General features: G+C 46.6%; 1 protein-coding gene across 2 annotated transcripts; it reads right to left on the bottom strand.

The window, feature by feature from the left end:
- Positions 1-4,562: 4,562 nt before the first annotated feature.
- MLEC (malectin) lies at positions 4,563-18,546 on the bottom strand. Of its 2 annotated transcripts, XM_063086497.1 has the most exons (5): positions 18,147-18,546; positions 12,123-12,301; positions 11,354-11,530; positions 11,178-11,235; positions 4,563-10,038 (listed from the first exon to the last, which is right to left on the bottom strand). In XM_063086497.1, exons 1-5 carry the CDS (start codon positions 18,370-18,372, stop codon positions 9,809-9,811), a joined length of 870 nt encoding a protein of 289 aa, XP_062942567.1. In that variant the 5' UTR covers positions 18,373-18,546; the 3' UTR covers positions 4,563-9,808. The 2 variants fall into 2 exon arrangements, with proteins under 2 accessions (XP_062942567.1, XP_062942568.1); XM_063086498.1 differs by lacking the exons at positions 11,178-11,235; positions 11,354-11,530.
- Positions 18,547-19,538: the final 992 nt, after the last annotated feature.

Here is a 19,538-nt window from a genome sequence, read left to right as displayed (position 1 = left end):
AAGATGGCTGCCGCCTCCACAGCGCCGTAACTATGGAGAGCGGGGGCGGGGCCCGGCGGCACCTGGCAGGGGCGGGGCCAGCGGAGGCGGCGCTGCGGCTCTTGAGCCAACTTCGGTGCAGCAAGGTGGGGGGTCCGAGGGGTGGCTGGGACTTTGGTACCCCCACACTCTCCATCAGGACCCCGAGGTTACCTCAAATATTTTAAAGCATATATCTTACGGTCAAATTAATATCTGTCATATAAACTGTGGACAAGGCAACTTGAGAAAATGTTTATTAATATCTTTAGCATAGAATGTAACTTAAAACAGTGTTTTCTAGGGCTGGCCCTTGGCTCACTTGGGAGAGTGTGCTGCTGGTAACACCAAGGCCACGGGTTTCGATCCCTACACAGGGATGGCCAGTTGGCTCACTTGAAGAGCGTGGTGCTGACAACACCAAGTCAAGGATTAGGATCCCCTTACTGGCCATCTTTTAGGGGGGAAAAAAAAAAAAAGGTTTCTCTGCAAAGGCAGCTTCAAGACAAGCTTTCTAATTAGATTGTCATCATAAGCCCAACTGTGCCAGGCCTTGGGCTAGACATTGGACTAGGTTACAGGAAATAAGAATGAGGGCAGAGATTAGGTCTCCCTTATTCACCACTGTATCCCGGGCAATTTAGCTAATGCCTGACACATAGTAGGTGCTCGACGACGAATTAGTTAGTGAATGAATGAATGAATGAATGAATGAACAGTTCTCCACTATGGAAGAGCTCCCACTTTGTTGGGGAACACAGTGAAGTACACTGTGAGACCCATTCATCTTGACAGACCAGGTAAGTATGAACTGGAAAACGAAATAGACTCTGCTGACTGCTAAAGAGGTGCAGCAAAGGTGTGACAAGAGTACACGGGAGTGGCTTATTCTGGCAGAGCTGTGAGGGTCTGGGGAATTGGGGAGAGGTTACACTGAGGTGACATCTGCACTGCACCTTGGAAGTTAACCATAGTTTCACTAATGAAGGAGGTGGGTGAGGAAAAGGCTGTCCTCTTACACCCCAACGGGCACCTTCTCTAGACATTCTGGACATACATGTTGAAGACTTGGCCCTGACTGTTGCAAAGGGTGTCTGCTAGGTCTGATGTCACCTCTCAGCCAGACATAGGCCACAGTGAAGTTCTATCCCTCCCCACATAATCTCAAGACCTGATTTATGCCAGGCCTTGCTGGGTCCCCCTCACTTGATGTGAGGGGCTTGGGAGGGGCTGGCAGGCCTCTCCTGGTTCCCAGATAAAGTCCAAACCTGACCCCACCTGGGTGGAACAGTATGTGGCCAAGTTTCTACCTAAATGCCATACTGTCTTTGAAAAATTAGCATCTGGTGGCACTCACCAAACAGCTTATAGAGATTTTAATAAATGTGTACAAAGAATTAACATCTTTCCTTTTGCAAACAACTCTTTTAACCCGCTCAACGGTTGAGTAGCTACTGAAATTTTTCCAGAACTTAATATGCTACTTGATTATGAATTGTCGAGAGGGTGGTTTAGCATGCAGCCATTTCCCACAGTTGCTCACTTAACCTTTGTTCTCAGAGCACCAGGATTACAGTTACCTGAACCCTGGGAGTTTTTTTCTAGGGATGATGACAAATGTATTAACCCCTTTACCTGCAAATTCACATCCAGGAATTTAGCCTGCATGTATGCACAAAGCTGTTTACTGCAGGACCATTTGTAACATTGAGAAATTAAAATAAATTACGGCTGTATCCATTCATATTACACAGCTGTTAAAAGAATGAAGGGCCGGCCCGTGGCTCACTTGGGAGAGTGTGGTGCTGATAACACCAAGGCCACGGGTTCGGATCCTATATAGGGACGGCCGGTTAGCTCACTTGGGAGAGCCTGGTGCTGACAACACCAAGTCAAGGGTTAAGATCCCCTTACCGGTCATCTTTAAAAAAAAAAAAAAAAAAAAGAATGAGATCCATCTATATATACTAGTATGGAAAGATCTCAAAGATATATGGGGGGGCAAGGCAAAGAATCCCATTTGTTTAAAATAAAAGGTGTATGAATATATAGATGTGTATTTGTAATTGTAAAGAGATCTGGATATACATTAAAATGTTAACCTTGATTACCTCTGGGGAGGAGAGTATTGGAAGGGGCTAAAGGGAATATGTTTACTTTTGACAGTATTTAGAGCTACTTCTGTACTGTTTTACCACAAACATATGATCATGGCCTGCTGTATCTGTAAGGCAGACTCTATGCCAACGTAGCCTTATCTTCTCTTAAAATTTAAAAGCAACCTCAAACTCGATCAACTTCTGTTTTTAAAAAAATAAATACTGCCGTATGAGAAAATCAGGGCCTATACTCTCTCTGGTCACTACCTGTGAAGTATGGTTAAAAGGAATAGACTACAGGGCCGGCCTGTGAAGAGGAGATACAAAACAGCAACAAGAAGCACTATGCTGGTGCCAGGGAGAGTGTCCCATGAATGGTCTCTATGGCAATATACCTAAGTGGCCTCTCTCCAGGACCCCTGTGCTGAGTACAGGCACACTGGGCAGGAAAAAGCCACAGAGCTGGCTGGGGCAGTGCAGTGATTAAAAAGGACACTCAAGTTAGAGCTGAAAGAGCTGGGGACCAGGCCTTGAGGAAGCAGCAGATGAATTCAAGTGGAAGCAGTAAGGAAAGCCAGGAGAGCAAATCCTAGCACAAGGCCCAAGCCAAAAAGCAAGTGGGGGGACCTTTTACCAATATAAGCGGTTATGAACAAACAAAATTAAGACTCTTGGCCCAGAGTGCTGGAGCGAGGTGCCTACCACCTCAGGTTGCTAGAGAGCAGAAGCAAGCCTCCTCTAGGACCTCCATGCTCCACCCTCTCTGCCTTGACCCTCACCACTGCTACAGCAACAAGCTTTCCAGTAAGTGTTGGAAAAATTCATCTCTCTTCCTCTATGGGGGATGTGGGGAGGGATACCAAGTATGGAGAAAGGTCTGACACACCGGCTCCAGGGCTCCAGCCAACTGGGAGCCTGATTTCCTTAGCAAGATTAAGATCTGGACCCACGGAGTGGTCCAACCCAACCCCAGCACTCGGCCAAGATCTTCTGTCAGACAGTTTCCCTCCCTGCAACTCCTTAGAGCAGGGCTTCTTCAGGTCTCTTCTCCATTTGGCAGCTTGTGCAAAGCTACTTGAAATAGTAACAGCTAAGTCTAATTTAGTAAAGAATTCATTATGGGTGGGCTCAACCTAAGAAAGAGGCTCTGTGGCCTGCTTGGACCCTGAGAACAGACTCCATCAACACTGGCTTCATTCTTGGAGCTGAGCACTGAATTCTGTCTTTCAAGGGATAGCCGAGGGAGGTAAGCCAACCTACCCTTCCCCCCCACACCTGAACCAACGGCCTCCATTCCTGCTTGGAGAAAAACATAGCAGGTAGGCTCTGGTGCCGTGTCATGCAGCATCATGGGGAAATGGAAGACAGTAGAAAGTAATGATTATTAAGAGCAAGAGTCCTGGTTTAAAATCTCAGCTCTGCCTTTGCTGGCTGTGTGGTCGTGGGCAAGTCACTTCACCTTCTTAAAGGGTAATACCAACTCGTTTGTTGAAGATTAAACAGAGATGACATCTGTAAAGTACTTGGCCAGCCCACTTTAAGAACTCAGTAAAGGACAGCTATAATTATTTTTACAGCCTTAGAAAGAGCAGGGGCTTTGATGGCAGACAGACTTAATTTGAATCCTGGCTTGACCATTTACTGACCAGCCTGGGGTAAATTACTGAAATTTTTTAAGTTTCATGTTTCTCTGCTGTACAACATAGCTGATAAATTACAGGAAAAAATCCTTCCTGCATTCCGCCCTTCCCAGTGTACACTCAACACTGACAACACACCAGAAAAGGAGAAAGCAGAGAAAAATATCCTATGTTTTAGGTTGTCCATAGGTTATCACGGAGACTAAGGGAATAGTGAGGGGAGAGACAGCTTCAGGCCTGGTGTGCCTTGGGAGTGGGACAGTCAGGGCCTGGATTGAAAGTGGAAACAAAACAAAATACAGGTTGAGTATTACTTATTCAAAATGCTTGAGACCAGAAGTGTTTTGGACTTCAGATTTTTTTGGATTTTGGAATATTTTCAAAATAGGTACTGGTGGAGCATCCCTAATCCAAAAATCCAAAACCCAAAACCCGAGCATTCCTTTTGAACATCATGTCAGCACTCAAAAAGTTTCAAATTTTGGAGCATTTCAGAATTTGGATTTTCGGATTAGGGAAGCTCAACCTGTAACTATTTTTCCTTGGATATGCTGCTGGTTGAAATGGCCAGGCAGCGTTTTACAGGGTATTATTCCTTTAACCAAACATCCCATTGAGAGGAAAGCAAGAGACACACAGCTAAATGGACAGCAGCTCCCATCTCATCACAGGAGAACCTTTTGCAGCCAAGTGAATCCCTGGGTTTTCCTTTTCCCACCCATCACATCACTTCTTTGCAATCAAGATCAAATTCAATCCCAAAACAGAGTGTCACTGCAAATTGTTTATTAAAACACAAAGCAATGGACAGTGAAAAACATCCTGATTTTTTACTTTTTGGTGGGAGTGGGGTGGGGTGTGGAAGGGGTAGGGACAGATGGAGACAGCCCAGAAGGAAAGACAGTTCTATTCACCCCTACTGCTTCCCTGGCCAGCCAGGTTCAGAGCCCCTCAATTACATCTCACTGTGCTGCTGTAAACGTGTGTTGTAGCTACAAAGAGCTGGTTTGGTCTCCGTAGGGAGAGGATGGGAAATCAGAGTAAGGAGCTACAATGGCTACTAAGAACTTGACATTTTTCCTTCAGTACTTGGTACAGAATAGAGCAGCCAGGCCCAAGTTGGAGGGGCAGGGTTGGTTTCCTGACAAACCAGGTTAAGCCAATAATGGTTGAAGAGGCTGCCATGTACTCAGAATGGGCAGCTGGTCCTAGCCTGGGAGAACATCGTGGAAGGAAAAGGAAACATTCCTTAAGTCCAAGGAGGGAATTAATCCAGGGTCAAATTTCTTTTCATTCCCTGGATCATGACACACCAGGGAAGAGAGAAGTCAAGAATGTCTCTTTCCTGGTTTTGCCATAACGTCTCTCCCTGCCAACTCTCCCCTCCCACCTGGCAACTCAGCTCTCCTTTCCCGATAGTTGTCCTTTGAAAGGACGGAAAATGCACTTCAGTTCGTTGTTGTTTTTCCTCATACTGAAATAAAGCACTGAAGCTCAAAATAGAGGTGAGAATGGAGTTCTGCTTTTCCCGGTGCCATGTGCCCCCATCTCACAAGACTGCCTGGATATGAGAGGTGCCAAGGCCCTCTCTGCCAACTCGAACAGGCACTACTGTTTCCCTGCCTGCCAGCACAATCCTGGCTCCTTGTTTTTATATTCCTGGGGGTAACCCACCCCAAGAGATCCATCCTGCTCTTTTCCTGCCAGTCCAGCGAGTCTCCAAATCATCTGCTCTTATCAAGATGATTTGGCCACCCAAAGCAGGGTAGACAAAAGGCAGCTGGGGAAGGACAAACCAGATCGGCAGCAAGCCACACATGTGCAAAGAAGAAACCGTCACTTACTGGGCAGCTGACCCACTGGTGCCAATCTAGCCCGCTTATCCCAGGAGAGGTCTAAACACAGAGTCCTAGCTTAGAATAAAAGGGAAAAACTGCTCTGATCTCTCTGTAGCTTGAACATTAAGGCTTCTTTGCAATTTTCTTAGAGCTCTTTGATCCCTAATTATATCTTTCCACAGAAGAGAAGCAGACTTCTGAGATTTCTGAATAGGTCCTGGGTGTTTCTAGTTCTGCTTTGGAGACTTTGCCTTGCCCCATTCTCCTTCCTCAGGGGCACAGCAGAAGGAGTACCAAAGCATCCCTACCTTTTAAAAAACAAAACAAACAAACAAACAAAAAAACCAGGATCATCTATTAGTCTCTCTCACTTTGAAAAGCTCACCTGCTCTCCTAGGTCCTTTTGGAGAGGCATGGAGGACAATATCACGTTGCCACTAGATGACATTAAGGTTCCTCAAGGCAAGAAGACAACTGAATTATGTCAGAGTTGGCCAGCAAAGGGGAGGGAGAGGAAGGGATGGGGAAGCAGCCCCATGGCAGGAAATGTAGGACCCCTGCCCAGACCTGAATCTAGAGGCAGCACCCACCCTGGCTCAGAGCAGGAGAAGAAAAGGCACTGTGCTGACCGGGGTGGGTCCTTCGCCAAAGCCCAGAGAGGGTAGACCTGCTGATTCTTTCCCTGGGCTTCCCAAGATGAGCCAATTTCTAGGGAAAGGGATGTTTAAACACTAGAAAAAGAAAATTACTGCTGCTGTTTTTTTGAAGTTCTTGGCTGAGATTCTAAAAGCCATGGCCAGGCCTTCCCAGGAAAGGCTAGAGGCAGGTTAAGAAGGAAGAGAAATTCCTTAAAACAGAAGCTTCTCCAAAAAAGATAAAGAAGTCAAACCGCAATTCTAAAAGTGGACCAAACAATTCCCAGGCACCAATAGAGGAGGTAAACTTAAACTTTACCCCATTTCATCAAAGCCTAAGTGACCTCTAATGTGATCCCAGTTTTTCTCTGGCAGTGGTAGCAAGAGAACATGATCACACTCTCAAACCAACGGGTGGCCCTACAGGTCAGGGCTAGTTCTCCTGGGAGACTAACACCACTGACACTCAAAGAAAACTATCTTTCAAATTACCAGAACTCAAGGTATCCACTGAGTAGCTTCTTTTTTCAGATTTTTCAGAAAAATGGAGCTAGTTTAGGAGACATGGATCCCACAGACAGTTTCTTCACATGATGTTTCAGTCAGCATGAGTAAGACCCAGAAAAGTCCGATTAGAGATTGGCTGGCCCCTGACCCAAGTCAGAACTAGATTCCAGTCTCTCAGCCTATCTCCAGCAGACGTCTTTGCATGGTCCTCCCAAAAACTGAACTGAAGCCACACTTCTGGAAAAAGGAGTTTCACCCTGGTTGTCTGCTCTTGTCTTTGGCCAGCTAGGGTAATGTGGGATCTAAAACCTGGGACAGAGTGAAGATCCAGTAGAAGAGCCCAGGCCTCTCCTCCCTCACGCCCTAACTGGTATCACTCATCACCTCCCAACCCAGTCAGACTCCCTATAGTGCAGCCTCTCAGTCCTAGCACTAGCTCAAAATACAGATGGGGACCAGACAGTGCAAAAGCAAAAGATGAATGAGTAATTCTTGACACACACAATACAAAAATAAAAATAAAGAGCACCCCATCCCACCCCCTTAACCTAAACTTCATGTACCTATATCATCTTGGAAGAGCCAAAAAACAAAAACAAAAACAAAAAACAAAAAAGCTTTCAAGTTCAGCATCGTGAGCCGGCTGTAGCCAGCCATAGGCAGCTCCTGTTAGCTGGGTGGGCTTGGCTCCAGGGGAGTCTACCCCAGCCCCCACCATACTTCTTCCTGTTTCCTCACTTCCCCTTTAGTTTTTGTTAGCTATAGAAAGATGTTCCTTCCTTTCAAACACAACCAGAGAGGAAAGCGCCCATCCTTATCCCTGAGCTCAGGGGAAAGGGGTGGGCTTGGAAACAGAGGCAGAGGCAAAGCTGCTTGGCTTACAGTACCATTAGGAAATGGCCCCAGGAGTCAGGGTTTCCTTCTGAGACTCTGAGTCACTGAAGGGATGCGTTAAAGTGAGGAAGCGGGACCCCTCCTTCCTCAGAGAGACCCAGGCAAACTAACAAACAAGGCAAAATGAGGGCATCTTGTCTAAACCACTGGCAGTGGCCCATAGCTTTAGGAAGTTGTGATGGGACAGGAACCAAAACCACTGTCAGAAGCCCAATTAGTCAGCATGTCCACTGCTCCAGGCAGTTAGTCCCCAAGACCAAGGCTACAGTACCTCATCCTTTAGAAGCAGGGGAGCTTCGAGAAGCACTCCAGGAACTGCTCCTCTGATTGCAGCCTCAGGCCACAGCCATCCAGCTGCCTGACTCAATACTCTAGTACTGAGGCCCAAGTCACAGCAAAAATAAAGGGCTACAATTCTCAAATGACCAAATGCTGCCCTGGAGTAATCATTAACAGCCAAAACCCAGGACAGGAGCCCAAGAGCTACTCACTTTGTCACACAAAGAGCAGTTCAAATATATGGAGTTCTTAAAAAATAAGGCAAACATAAAATTAAACACATTCTAGAAAGATGGGCCTGCCCTGAGACTCTATTCTGCTCCGGCCCAAGCTGAAGCTAATCCTGCCTGCCATCCACAAAATTCCTTTAGCTTGACTGGGTCCTCTTCTCATTGTTGCCTTAACTGGGAAATGGATGACAGTGACCAGAAAGGAGGGGAACAGGGGAGCTTAATTTCCTGCACAAATTTTTCCAAGGAATTCAAGACAGACATTTATATGCTAAGATTAGCTTCAGAGCTGCCAGGACTATGGCTGACATGAAATCTTTCAGCCCCATCACACCAAGAAACTGACTACTACTTAGACAGGAAAATTAAAGGACAGAGGGGCATACTAAAATCAATGAGAAGTGCCACTGGGCCTATATAGCCAGTCTAGTTCCTTGGGACAGCTCTAGGCATCAATCAAAACTGGCTGAACTCTGATACAGAAGGACATGGGAATACATGAACATCAGACACTCTAAACAGTGGTCAGTCACTTAGTAGGGCTCAAGTCTCTGAGGTTGCTCTTAAGTTATGCTAACATAAGCCTTTTCTAATCCAAAGACCAGAAGAGACTTTTAAGGTCAAGTGTTCTGTTGCTGCAGGCTGGAAAACATCCCTGTCCCCTGGCAGCACGACCCTACAAAGGGTCCAGTAAAGAACTGCTGGGTCAGGTCCTCCTGGCTGCTGGCTCAAAGATCCAGGGAGGGAGATACCAACAAGGTGAGGTGGTAGAGGGTAAGACATTCAAGCAGAGAGAACTTAAAATCCCCATGTCTCTTCCCTTCTTGGCAATAACTTAGTGGATGGTTGAGAGGGAGAAGAGATTTCAAATGAGTCAGATTAAGAAAAAAATTGAGAAGAAATCAAGTCCCCAACAGGCACTGAAATCAAATGATTTGTTGTGGTAGCAAGTCAGAGGCAATCTGAGGACCTGATATAAACTAATTGTCTTGGATACCAGACAGTCCTCTAACTGGCACGTCAGGGAGATAAGCAATGATAAAGCTCAAACACTTAAGGTGAAACCAAAATTGGATTAATCCAGAAAGGCTTCCAAGTAAGGAAGCATTTACTTAACTTTTTAAAAATCCCCCTTCTTTTTTCTTTTTGTCTTTACCATACAAATTATACACCATCACACACACACACACACTCAATCCCAGGACATCTGAAAACTTATCTGGACCTAACTTCAGAATATACCCAACTCCCAGTGCTGGTCTTCTCAGGCAATAAGATGACATTTCCCTGCTGTTAATTTCTAACCTAAAAAAGGAACTGTGACTGCTCTGAGTTCAGAGTTCTTTCCACTAGATATACAAATGAGGATCCTTGAACAGGAAGGATCCAGTTTACCCTAAGTACCTTAGAGAGGAAAGAGACGGCTGGGGGCCAGCCACAAAGAGAGGACTAGTACTGAAGCAGGTCTGGGACCAGGTGGTGGATGAGGGCTGCTCTCTACTCACTCTGCCTCTTTTAATCTCCTTTAATTTTTGTGGGTTTTTTTTTTTTTTTTTTGCCTTTTTGTTCTTGTTGTTGTTAATCATTGTGAAAAAAACAGAAACCAAAACCAACATGTTTGGTTTCTTTCCCATACCCTTTCACCCCATTCAGGAGGGTCATTTGTTCTCACAACCGGCAGAGACAGAAGAGGGTTGGAATGAAGACTCCAAAGGCCACCAGGATGGGAAACATGAGGCTGCTGTTGTCTGAGGCATAGGGGTTGGGTGTACGGGGGCCTGACTGCACCCGGTTCTTGTTGGTCTGTCTCTTGAGATTAGACCCTTCATCATATTCTTCTTCTTCTTCTTCTTCTTCTTTCTTCTCCAATCCTGGATGAGGCTGCAGCTTTGGCACATCTAACACAAGAAAGAAAACACATATTAAGTAAACCCACAGCACTTAAGTGAGACCCTTACGAGCAGCAAATGAACCACAATAAAGAAACTCCTGTGACCTAACCAGAGTCCACAGGAAGGAACAGAAGCAGCAGAATTAGCCTCTGGTCTACAGAACAGCAGACTGCTACAAAAACTAATCTCTTGATTTAATAAGTAGTACAAGCCCTGCCCACAGAGCAGTTCACTATCTCTGATTCCTGTTGTACTTCTCTTCAGAGCCTCAAGAGGACCAGATTGGACAGCGATAATAACCCAACACCCAAACCTTAACCTTTTCAAATCTCTCCTACTCCCTCTCACAAGCCCACCTTCCCATTTGATTCACACAGCAATTGAAGAGCATCCACAGAGTTCTGGGTCCTTAGCAAACATTATCCTTCTGTCCTGCCTCCTCTTTACGGACTTGAGCACAGATCTGTTTGGTGGTAAGATATCCTCCTAGATACAATAATATCAGCATTTGGGGGACATCAAGACAATAGGATGAGATCTTCAGGGCATTCAAGATGAGTTGGGAAAAGGCACAAAGGTGGGATGGGGGGAGAAAATTCACTAAGACTCAAGCTTCCTCTGCAAAAATCAGCCTGAGAAGTTGCCAGCCAGAATAATCTAAACCCTGAGAAAGAGATACACTCTAAGGCTGGATCCCAAGGACAAGGAAACATTAATAAGTGAACTTTTCTTCCAGTGTAGTCCAGAAATGCTAGAATAAGGACTCCTTTTGTCTTTTTGTCCTAAGAAATAGAGGTCAAACAAAGAAACAGGATAAGGACAACTTTTAGGTAATTAAAAATGACTACAGGAGTCAGGACACACAAATAAGTACCATTAATAATCCCAATTTAAAGAGAAGTTAAAGGAATTGTCCAAGACCAAATAGCTGATTAAACAGCAGCAGCGAGATATGAACACAGACCTTATTCAGAGGCTTATAGCTAGCACCATGTTACTCTTCAGCCTCATCTGTCTGACTCTGAATTCCCCACAACTTGGCTTTAAGTGTTTCCAAAATAGTGATCAGCTATATTATCTCCCAAGGGTTCTCTCAACCACATCCCTCAGCCCAAGCCAAAAAGCAGGTCAAAAATACAACTTACCATCCACAGTCCCAGCCATGATGTAGAGTGCACAGACTTTGGGATTGTCATAGTATCCCTAAGAAATGGGAAACAGTGGTCAACTACAAACAGCAGCATCTTCCCCTGCATTCACTCTTCTGAGCCCTTCCTTAGCTGTGAGGCAGAACAGGGGCACAGCTAAATAGGGGTGTTACCTTGACAAACTCAATGTAGAGTTTCCCTGTGAAAGTGGACACCTCCCCCTGGACACTCAGCTTCCCCTTCCTGATGCTCATAGGGATGATTTCATCGTGAGCTGTGCTGTGCCCAACACGATCGAAGATATCCAAGTCCTTCACCACGACATGGCCATTCAATCGTACATCAAATACCTTCCAAGATTAGAAAAGGAGACAACATCAAAACCATCAATTTTATACCCCGTCAAGCAGTTAAATATCATGCACCTGCCTGGACTTCAAGTTCAAAAATAATTTTTAAAAGACTGGGTCTGGATATAGTCCATGGTGGCTAGAGTCTCCTACCTGGGCTAAATCAAAGCCCTGTTCCTTCAAAGCCAAGGTGGTTTCATACTGGACTCAAGGAACAAAGAACACAAACAAAAAGCTCAGCATGGAAAGAAGGAAATTCATAGGAAGGGGCAGAGGAAAAGAATAAGGCTAAAAACAAGAAGGTGCTGAAAGCCAAGAAAGGGGAGGTAACCAGGACAGCCTTTACAGGATCAGTTAGTTGCCAAGAATCAGGATTCTGGCATTGCTTTCTGTCACCAACCCCCAAGGCAAGTACAGCCTCATGGGCAATAAGACATAGCTTCCCTAGCGGGCAGAAGGACTCCAGCTTTTCCTCAAACCTCATCTGTTCCTCCCTTCTGGGGAGGCTCTAACATTCTCTGGCCCCATAGCAGAGGAATGTCCAAGGGTAACAATGTCCCACTGGTCAAGCAGGAGTCCGACGAAGCCTCACCTTCTGCTGGGACTGTGCAAAGTAGACCTCAGCAAATTTCAACACCAGCACGTAGTCCCCCTCCTCCTTGATGGGCACTTCGTAGCCAAAGGTCTCCTCATTGTACCGCTCCGTTTGATACAGGATCTGGTCCTCAGGGTTGGAACGCAGGATTGGCAGTTTCATGCCATAGTCTGAGGCTGGGACAAAAGAGAAAGAATATCAGAGGCAAGACACAAAAGAAGCGCAGAAACCCCAGAAGTGCCACAGGCATTTCCAGGGCAATGCTAATAACCCTCTCAGTGGAAGGGACCACCACCTCTGGCTACCTGGTTCCAGACAGAGCTCACACAAAGGCAGGAATCAGATAGCCATTACCAAGGAAGAGTAGAATGAAAGAAACTAAACACTAATCATCCCAACAGCCCCTATAACCCTCATAGCAGAACTTTTTGAAAGCACATTAAAATGTCTTTTCCGTGACTATATGGAGAATGATGGGAAGAAAACAAGTCCAATTCATTATTAGAAGAAAATGTCATGCTGCAGCTGCCTGGTTCCCTGAGAGGGAGAGCTTTAGAGAAACCTCCTAAAACAAGGGCAATGGCCAGGAACTATATATAAGATGATTAAGTTCAAATAATGTTCTTTTCTCATTCAGAAAAGCTCAGAGTTGAAAATAAACAAAATATTGGGTTAGAACGGTCACTCTTCTTTGTATTTATTACAAATAAAGATTCTTGCTTTGTTGTTTCTTTTTTAAATCATTTTTATTCAAAAAGTTCCAAGGCTGGTCAAGAGAAACAGGCTCATAAAAAGAGGGCTCTGATGCTGTCTAATTTCCTTTAAGCCCACTTCCCACAGACTCACAACTCTACCTGGTCTACTGAATGAACAAATGGCAATGGCGGGGGGTGGGGTGGGTGGGGCGCCTGCAAAGCGGTGAAGCCATGCCATTCTCTCCACAAGGCTAGAGCCATACTGCAGGGAAAGACAATCTGCCAAGGTCCTACTGGCACCTCTGGCTTAAAAGGCCAAAATCCTAGGGGAGTTACCTTTCACAAACTGACAAGGAATAATAAGGCAGTGTAAAAGTAAAGTTACTCGCCTTGAGTCAGTATCAGAAGAGTTGAAAACTTCTACTGCCCCCAGCCCTCTACCAACCTTGGTAGGAGACAAGTTGTATATATGTGTTTTTTATCCCACACAACAAACTAAACTGGGGTCTTTCCTCGAATATAAGATATCACATTCTAGCCCCAGAGAGATGAATAGTTATGCTTCTTTATCCTATAAACACAAGAAGGCTTTTCAGTGTTCCATAAATCTACTTTCAAATCTACAGATGTAGCAGTAGTGTAATCTCTCCTCCAGCATAAAATTAAGATTTTGAGACAGCTTTCCATTCTCACATGGTGATCCTGAGACATTTGGCACCGAATCCTTTGGGAAATTGCCAAGAGCAGTCCCCTGAGCTTTATCTTCTGAATCTCCAAAACTTCAAGGGAGAGGACGTGGCAAAATGTAAATAATTAACTAAAAGACCCACTGGCTGAGGTCAAGCCCTCAAAAAAATAAACATTACTGTTAACAGTTCCTGTAGGCGACATTAGCCATAAGATCAGATGGACTGATGAGACAATGGAACAGGAAACTCATTGCACTTTTGTCTTAAGACTTTTTTCTTCCTATTTCTCCTCAAGAAATCAAAGGGTAGCTGAGTAGCACTACAAAGATGTACTGCTAACACACCCCACCTCTTTCCCAGGCTCAAAAAACCATCACTGTGAGATACAAACCTATAAACTGCTATTTCTCTTCCAACCGAGCTCTAAGAATTTCCTTCTTCCATAAGGACCGTGATCCTTACAGATTTGGAATATTAGCTAGATTTGATTTATAGATAGGCAGAAATTTTGTGCATGTGTGGGCAATCTTTTTTTCTCACCAAGTGGAAAAAGTGAGAAACTGACAGTAATATAATCTGTGGCAGTCTCAGTCCCACAGCTAAGAAAACTCAGCCATGTGAACAAAAGTTACTTAACAGCCTTGGAATTACCTTTAAATATTTTCCCTGTAAAGCCCAAGTGGCTCTCTCAAGAGATCTGCCACATGCAAAGTTGAATTTGCCCAAGTCCCAAGAGACAGCAGCAAAAAGGATTTTTCTTCCCTCCTTAGCCTTTATGCATTCACAGCTAAACAGATTTCTCTAAAGTACAATGAAGTGTACAGTCAGCATACGGCTGAAGTTTGCACAATACAGCTCAGACAGTTAACCAAAAAGGAAGGGGGCCAAAGGACCTACATTGTGTCTGCTGCTTCTTAGTTCTAGACAATTGAGCAGCCAAGCTCACTAGAAAATTTAGCCCAGGTTTTAGAGTTAAGACGGGCCTAGATTTGAATTCTTACTCTGCCACCTACTAAATGAGGCTGAACAAATTGTTTTCTTATCTATAAAACGGGGATATCACATACCCCACAGTGTTGTGAGGATAAAATCATCTGTAAAGAGCTTTATACAGTGCCTCACAGGGAGAGAGACAGACATACAGGTATACTTAGCAAGGATGTGCACACAATAAGCACTAAATAAATGCCTCCACTCTGGGGCATTTGGGGAATGGACCAAAAGGAAAAGGAAATGATAAAGCTAACTGGAAAACTGCAGCTGGGACCCACTAGAATGGGAAAGCCAGAATGAGAAGGAACATGTTTTAGGTGAGACCACCAGCATGAAGCTCTCCTTGGAGCTCCGACATTGCTCACCACCCCAACTTTAGGCATCCTAACCACTAGATTATCTTCTGAATCAATTCTTTATCAAGTAAGGCCAGTTCCTAAAAAATTATTCTGAATGGACTGAGGCAGGGAACACAGGGATTCAGTAACCTAAATTCCCTATCTGTGAATTTCCCTACTTCAGGAACCTATAGATGAAGACTAACTGTTAGGTGACAGTACAAGGAGAGCCTTCTAAACAAATCCCATGGCCTTAAGCAAATCAGAGGCAGCATTGACTCTCTTTCATTTCATCTTTCAAGCTCTTATCTCCCAAAGGCCAAATCCTTCGCGAGCTGAAAGAAAGGAAGCCGAGGAAAGGGTCTTCCTTAGGACTACAGAATTAGTAATCTGATAGGCTCAGGTCCCCAGCCAGCTTTTTCCCCCTCTGGAGCCATGTTCTGCCCTATTTTTAATTCCATGTAAAAGGTCATCAAGCAAAGAAAAAGATAGAGACACTTTAACCTACTCTGGACAGGAAAGTTTTCAGTGGTGTTAGATTTCTAAAGCAAGAGAAGTTTTATTGAGAACGGTAACAAGGGGGCTTGATTAACTCAGCTGGTTAGAGTGCAGCCTTATAACACCAAGGTCACAGGTTCGGATCCTCGTACCAGCCAGTCTCCCCACCCAACAAAGAGTGATCGATAACAAGGCTTAGAAAGGTAAAACAAATTCCTCTAGGTCATAGAACTTTAGCAGGTGTCCTTCCCCTAAAGCCAAGCCAAATTCTGTGCCCTCAAGCCAAATATCTGGGTCTTTTCCTAGTCAGAGACAAGATGAACCCAGAATGACCAAGTTAAGAATCTGGAATGTGGGGCATGCCAGAACCCCAAGGTGAGAGCTTCTGAACCACTTTCTGTAGTGGTATTTCCATCTGTTGAAGCACACAGGCAGAAATGAAATTTAATAAGCATTATGAAGTGCCTTTGAAAGCCTAAGCCACTAGATCCCTGGGCCACTCACAGTTACAAGAACACTGAACTACAAAGAAACCATACAGAAACAGCAAGTTCAAAAGCAGGCCAAAGCCTTATCTGGACTAACTTGGCAACAAATACCTGAATTCATTCAACATAAAACGAACTTCCCTCAGTGGGCTGGAAACATCACAGGCAGGTGGGAAAAGAAGGCATACAGCTCCTACTGCAATTAGTGTAAATAGCTGCATGAAGCAAGGGTCTCCAAATACCTGGCACACCCGTATCCAAACAAGGCCTGAGAAAAAAAGGCAGAGTGAATAGCTGCACTTCCCTTGGTGGGGCTGACTCAGCACATAAAGAAACTAAAGAGCTACCTCCTGAAAGTACCTCCCAGACCTAATGCCAGCAAAATGGTACTCTCAGGAACCTGGTAATGCCATGTTGTGACAAGCTGGTCCAAGGTACAGCTCACACACACACCCCCAATACATGCTACAATTCATACCCAGATTGTCAGACTGGCAGACAGAGCAGAGCAGGGAACCTTCACATACAACGCCCCAAATGCCAGAGTCTGAAACAGGACTCCTCCCAAGGAACTGCAACAATGAGCCAATAACCCAAGGATAGAGAGCCTGGCTGACTGCTGACCAGGACAAAAAAACAAAAACAAAAAACCCCACCTGCACCAGCAAATTAAAACCCAAATTTCTGAATAAGGGCAGTACTATGTGGTCTCAGTCAGCTTTATCCTCTGCACAATGGACGTATGAAGACAACATAACCAATGCAAAGCCTGGTATCTGCTAAGTGAAAGGAACCATCTGCACACTACCCTTACCACAGCTATCTCAAGAAGCAAAGTCCACAAACTGTCACTAGTTTCCTCAAGGGCTCCTTCCTCACTGTCCACATTCATGAGAAAGAGGAAGGGTCCAGGATGGAGAAAGTAATGATCTCCTTCTATAAAGTCTGGCTTTGGCTGCTGTTATGGCTGCTAAAGACCCTGACTCAGCTTTAACTCTGGCTACTGTAACCTACATGCCAGGGCTAAACAAATTCCAAGACAAACATAGAACTTCAGTTAACAGCCTTGTGTTCCCAAGACCTTCACATGCATGAAAACAATAAACTCCCTAATATAACAAACTCCAGGATGCTGCAGTTAACTTGGAGGAACTAAGTTAAACCCTTAGTAAAGGCAAGAGCCAAATCTGGGCATTGTGGAAAAGAGAGAGAGAAAGTCTGTCTCCCAGTTGTCTGGAGGTGGCATATGGCCAATTTGGCAGCCTCTGAACCCAGCATACAGCATACAACATAAATCTCTTTCCAACATATGAAGCAAGGAACTTCCTCCTTAAACCTGTTTTCCAATCCTACTTACAAAAGAAACAGAGTCTAGAGCAGATTTTCCCAAAGAGTGGTCTCGGGACAACCTACATCAGGAACCCCTGGTGCAAAAACCTGGGTACTAGGGAAAAAGCTTAATCTATTCAGTCTGGAATGGAGACCAGGAAACTGCATTTTTAACCAGCTCCCTTGGCAATACTTAACACACACTAACTTTGGGAAATGAGCAGCACTGTAAAAACTACTGTTGCTCAACCAGTTAAGTCACAATCATGTTCTCCGTGAGCTGGAATCATACTTCCCAGGTCCACCGGGGGTAAGCTGTACACACTGATAGAATACTCAGATCTTACACTGGTTGACTCAATTGACAAATAGCTACCAGCCTCATGTGCAGGATGGCTTCAATATAGCCACCCCCCGGGAGCGGCCTGCAGCTTCTACTTTTAAGTACACATATTCCTCGCTCCAAAGGAGGGCGGGGGAGGAGGCTACAATCAAACTTTCCCGGCCCATTCTCTTCGAAGATTCCTTTCTATTCTGGCTAAGAATCAAGCCCCGCTCCTGCAGAAGGGGCAAAGAAAGCGGCCGATTTCTGGGTCGGCAAAAATCTACCAGGAACTGTCTCGATAGGAGAGCAGGGGCACCGATGATCTACAACCTGTGAGGCCTCGAGATGGCAAGAGGTCGCCCTCGTCTTTACTCTTCCAGCTTGAGTGGGGGTGAGGGATTGAGTAACTGCAGTATGCGAGGTCCAAATAGAACTTCTCATCAACTCTGCCTCGATGGCTTTTGATAGCTTAGAGCCAGTGTAAGGCCCTGAGGTCTGTCTGACCCGGTCTGAGCCGGCCCCTGAGAAAACTGCAGAGAAACTTCGCTTCAGAGAAGTAGCCAAAGGGTCGAGGCAAGGGCTCAGGGCTCGGGGCCCGCAGCCCTTGGCCGACTGCACCCAGCACTGCAGGCCCTGGATCCCGCGGCTCTGCTGAGAGGCTCTCACCTCGGCCCACCCGGCCTTCCAAAGGGTCCTTGCGGAAATGGATCCCATGAACGTCCACATGCGCCTCGCCACCCGCGTTGACGGCCCAAATGACGCTTTCTGGCAGCCCGGCCCCCGCCGCGCCGGCAGCGCCGAGCCCTGGCCCCCGGAGCGCCGGCGGCAGCAGCAGCAGCAGCAGTCGCAAGAGCGCCACAGCGGCTCCCTCAACCGCCCGGGCCCCCAGCATGGCGGCCACCACGCGGGGCCAGCCCCCACCGACCCTCGTTCTCGGCCGGCTGCCAGGCCGTCCCGGAATCAGAAAAACAGCGCCACGGGCCGCTCTGCCTCAGCCACCGGGTACATATCGTTCTCAGGCCTCCTTCTCCTCAGCCACGGGTGCCACCTCCCACCTCAGGAACAACCTACCCCGCCGCCCAACCCCCGGCTTCGGCCCTGCAGCCAATAAGCGCCCGGCCTTCATTAACTACCCATCGCCCCGTCGGGAACCGCCCGCCTATTGGCTGCCAGGCGCGGGAAAGGGCGTGGTCACTCCCAGGCGCCGGCCCAACCATAGGGTACGAGATGGAGCGCGCGCAGAGGGAGGGAGTTCGGTTGAAGCGGCGGTTCTATGCGGAAGTGGCGGGTGCATCGCCGAGGCGGGCCCCGGCATCCAGCAGCTGAATGGGAAAGGTGGCTTGTGGGGGAAGGTTTAGGATAGGGCGCACTGACACATCCTCAGCACTTCCGGTACTCTAGATCTCCGAATAGGTTCTGGAGGGGGCGTTGCTGACTTTCCCGCCCTCTCTTCCTTTCTCTGAGACAGACACGAGCATAAGCTCTAGTAGAAAAAGCAATGAACACTCTCCCGACCGAACAGACTCAGTCCTTTTCCCCGCGTGAGGAGGAGAAACCATCCTTTCCCAGTGAGGCCACATGCACAAGTCTCCAGGGCACGAGTCCCACGAGGATAAGGCCCCGCCCTCACCCTTTACTGATCTCGGAGCGGGTGGTAGCGTCCAAACCGCCCGTCCAATCAGAAAGCTCCAACGCAGCGGAAACTCGTGGCCTTCTGAGGGAGGGGCTCCAGGCTGCCCGCGTCTCCATGGCGACAGCCTCTGGCGGGCCTCTACAGTGGAGGGGCGAGGGAGGGGCGGGGCGAGGGAGGGGCGAGGGGCGGGGCCGGGGCTTCCTCGGCCCAGGCGAGGATAGCCGCCGGCGGTACCCAGTCTGGGAGTCTGGGCTATCTGTCATAGGCACGACCTGAGCTCTCTCCCTGCTCTTTGGCAGGTCACCCAGCACTATCACGTTGGTGACGCTGCGCTTCGGTCGCTGCCCAAAATCCCATTTGGGGGATGGGGAAACTGAGGCCCATTGAGTCTGAGTGTTGCCAAATGGTCGCACCAATGTTTAGGG

The sequence above is a fragment of the Cynocephalus volans genome, chromosome 2 (assembly GCF_027409185.1).
Source record: "Cynocephalus volans isolate mCynVol1 chromosome 2, mCynVol1.pri, whole genome shotgun sequence".
NCBI lineage: Eukaryota > Metazoa > Chordata > Mammalia > Dermoptera > Cynocephalidae > Cynocephalus > Cynocephalus volans.
Note: the sequence above shows the minus strand (reverse complement) of the source record. Positions and strands in the feature narration are given on the sequence as shown.

What these genes read in the sequence shown, in the direction of transcription:
- MLEC (XM_063086497.1), bottom strand. Translation starts at nt 18,372, where the DNA reads ATGCTGGGGGCCCGGGCGGTTGAGGGAGCCGCTGTGGCGCTCTTGCGA. An exon ending in TTGCACAGTCCCAGCAGAAG is followed by an intron (nt 11,531 to 12,122) that starts GTGAGGCTTCGT and finishes TAATCTTGGAAG; the next exon opens with GTATTTGATGTACGATTGAA. An exon ending in CATGGCTGGGACTGTGGATG is followed by an intron (nt 10,039 to 11,177) that starts GTAAGTTGTATT and finishes TTCTTGTGTTAG; the next exon opens with ATGTGCCAAAGCTGCAGCCT.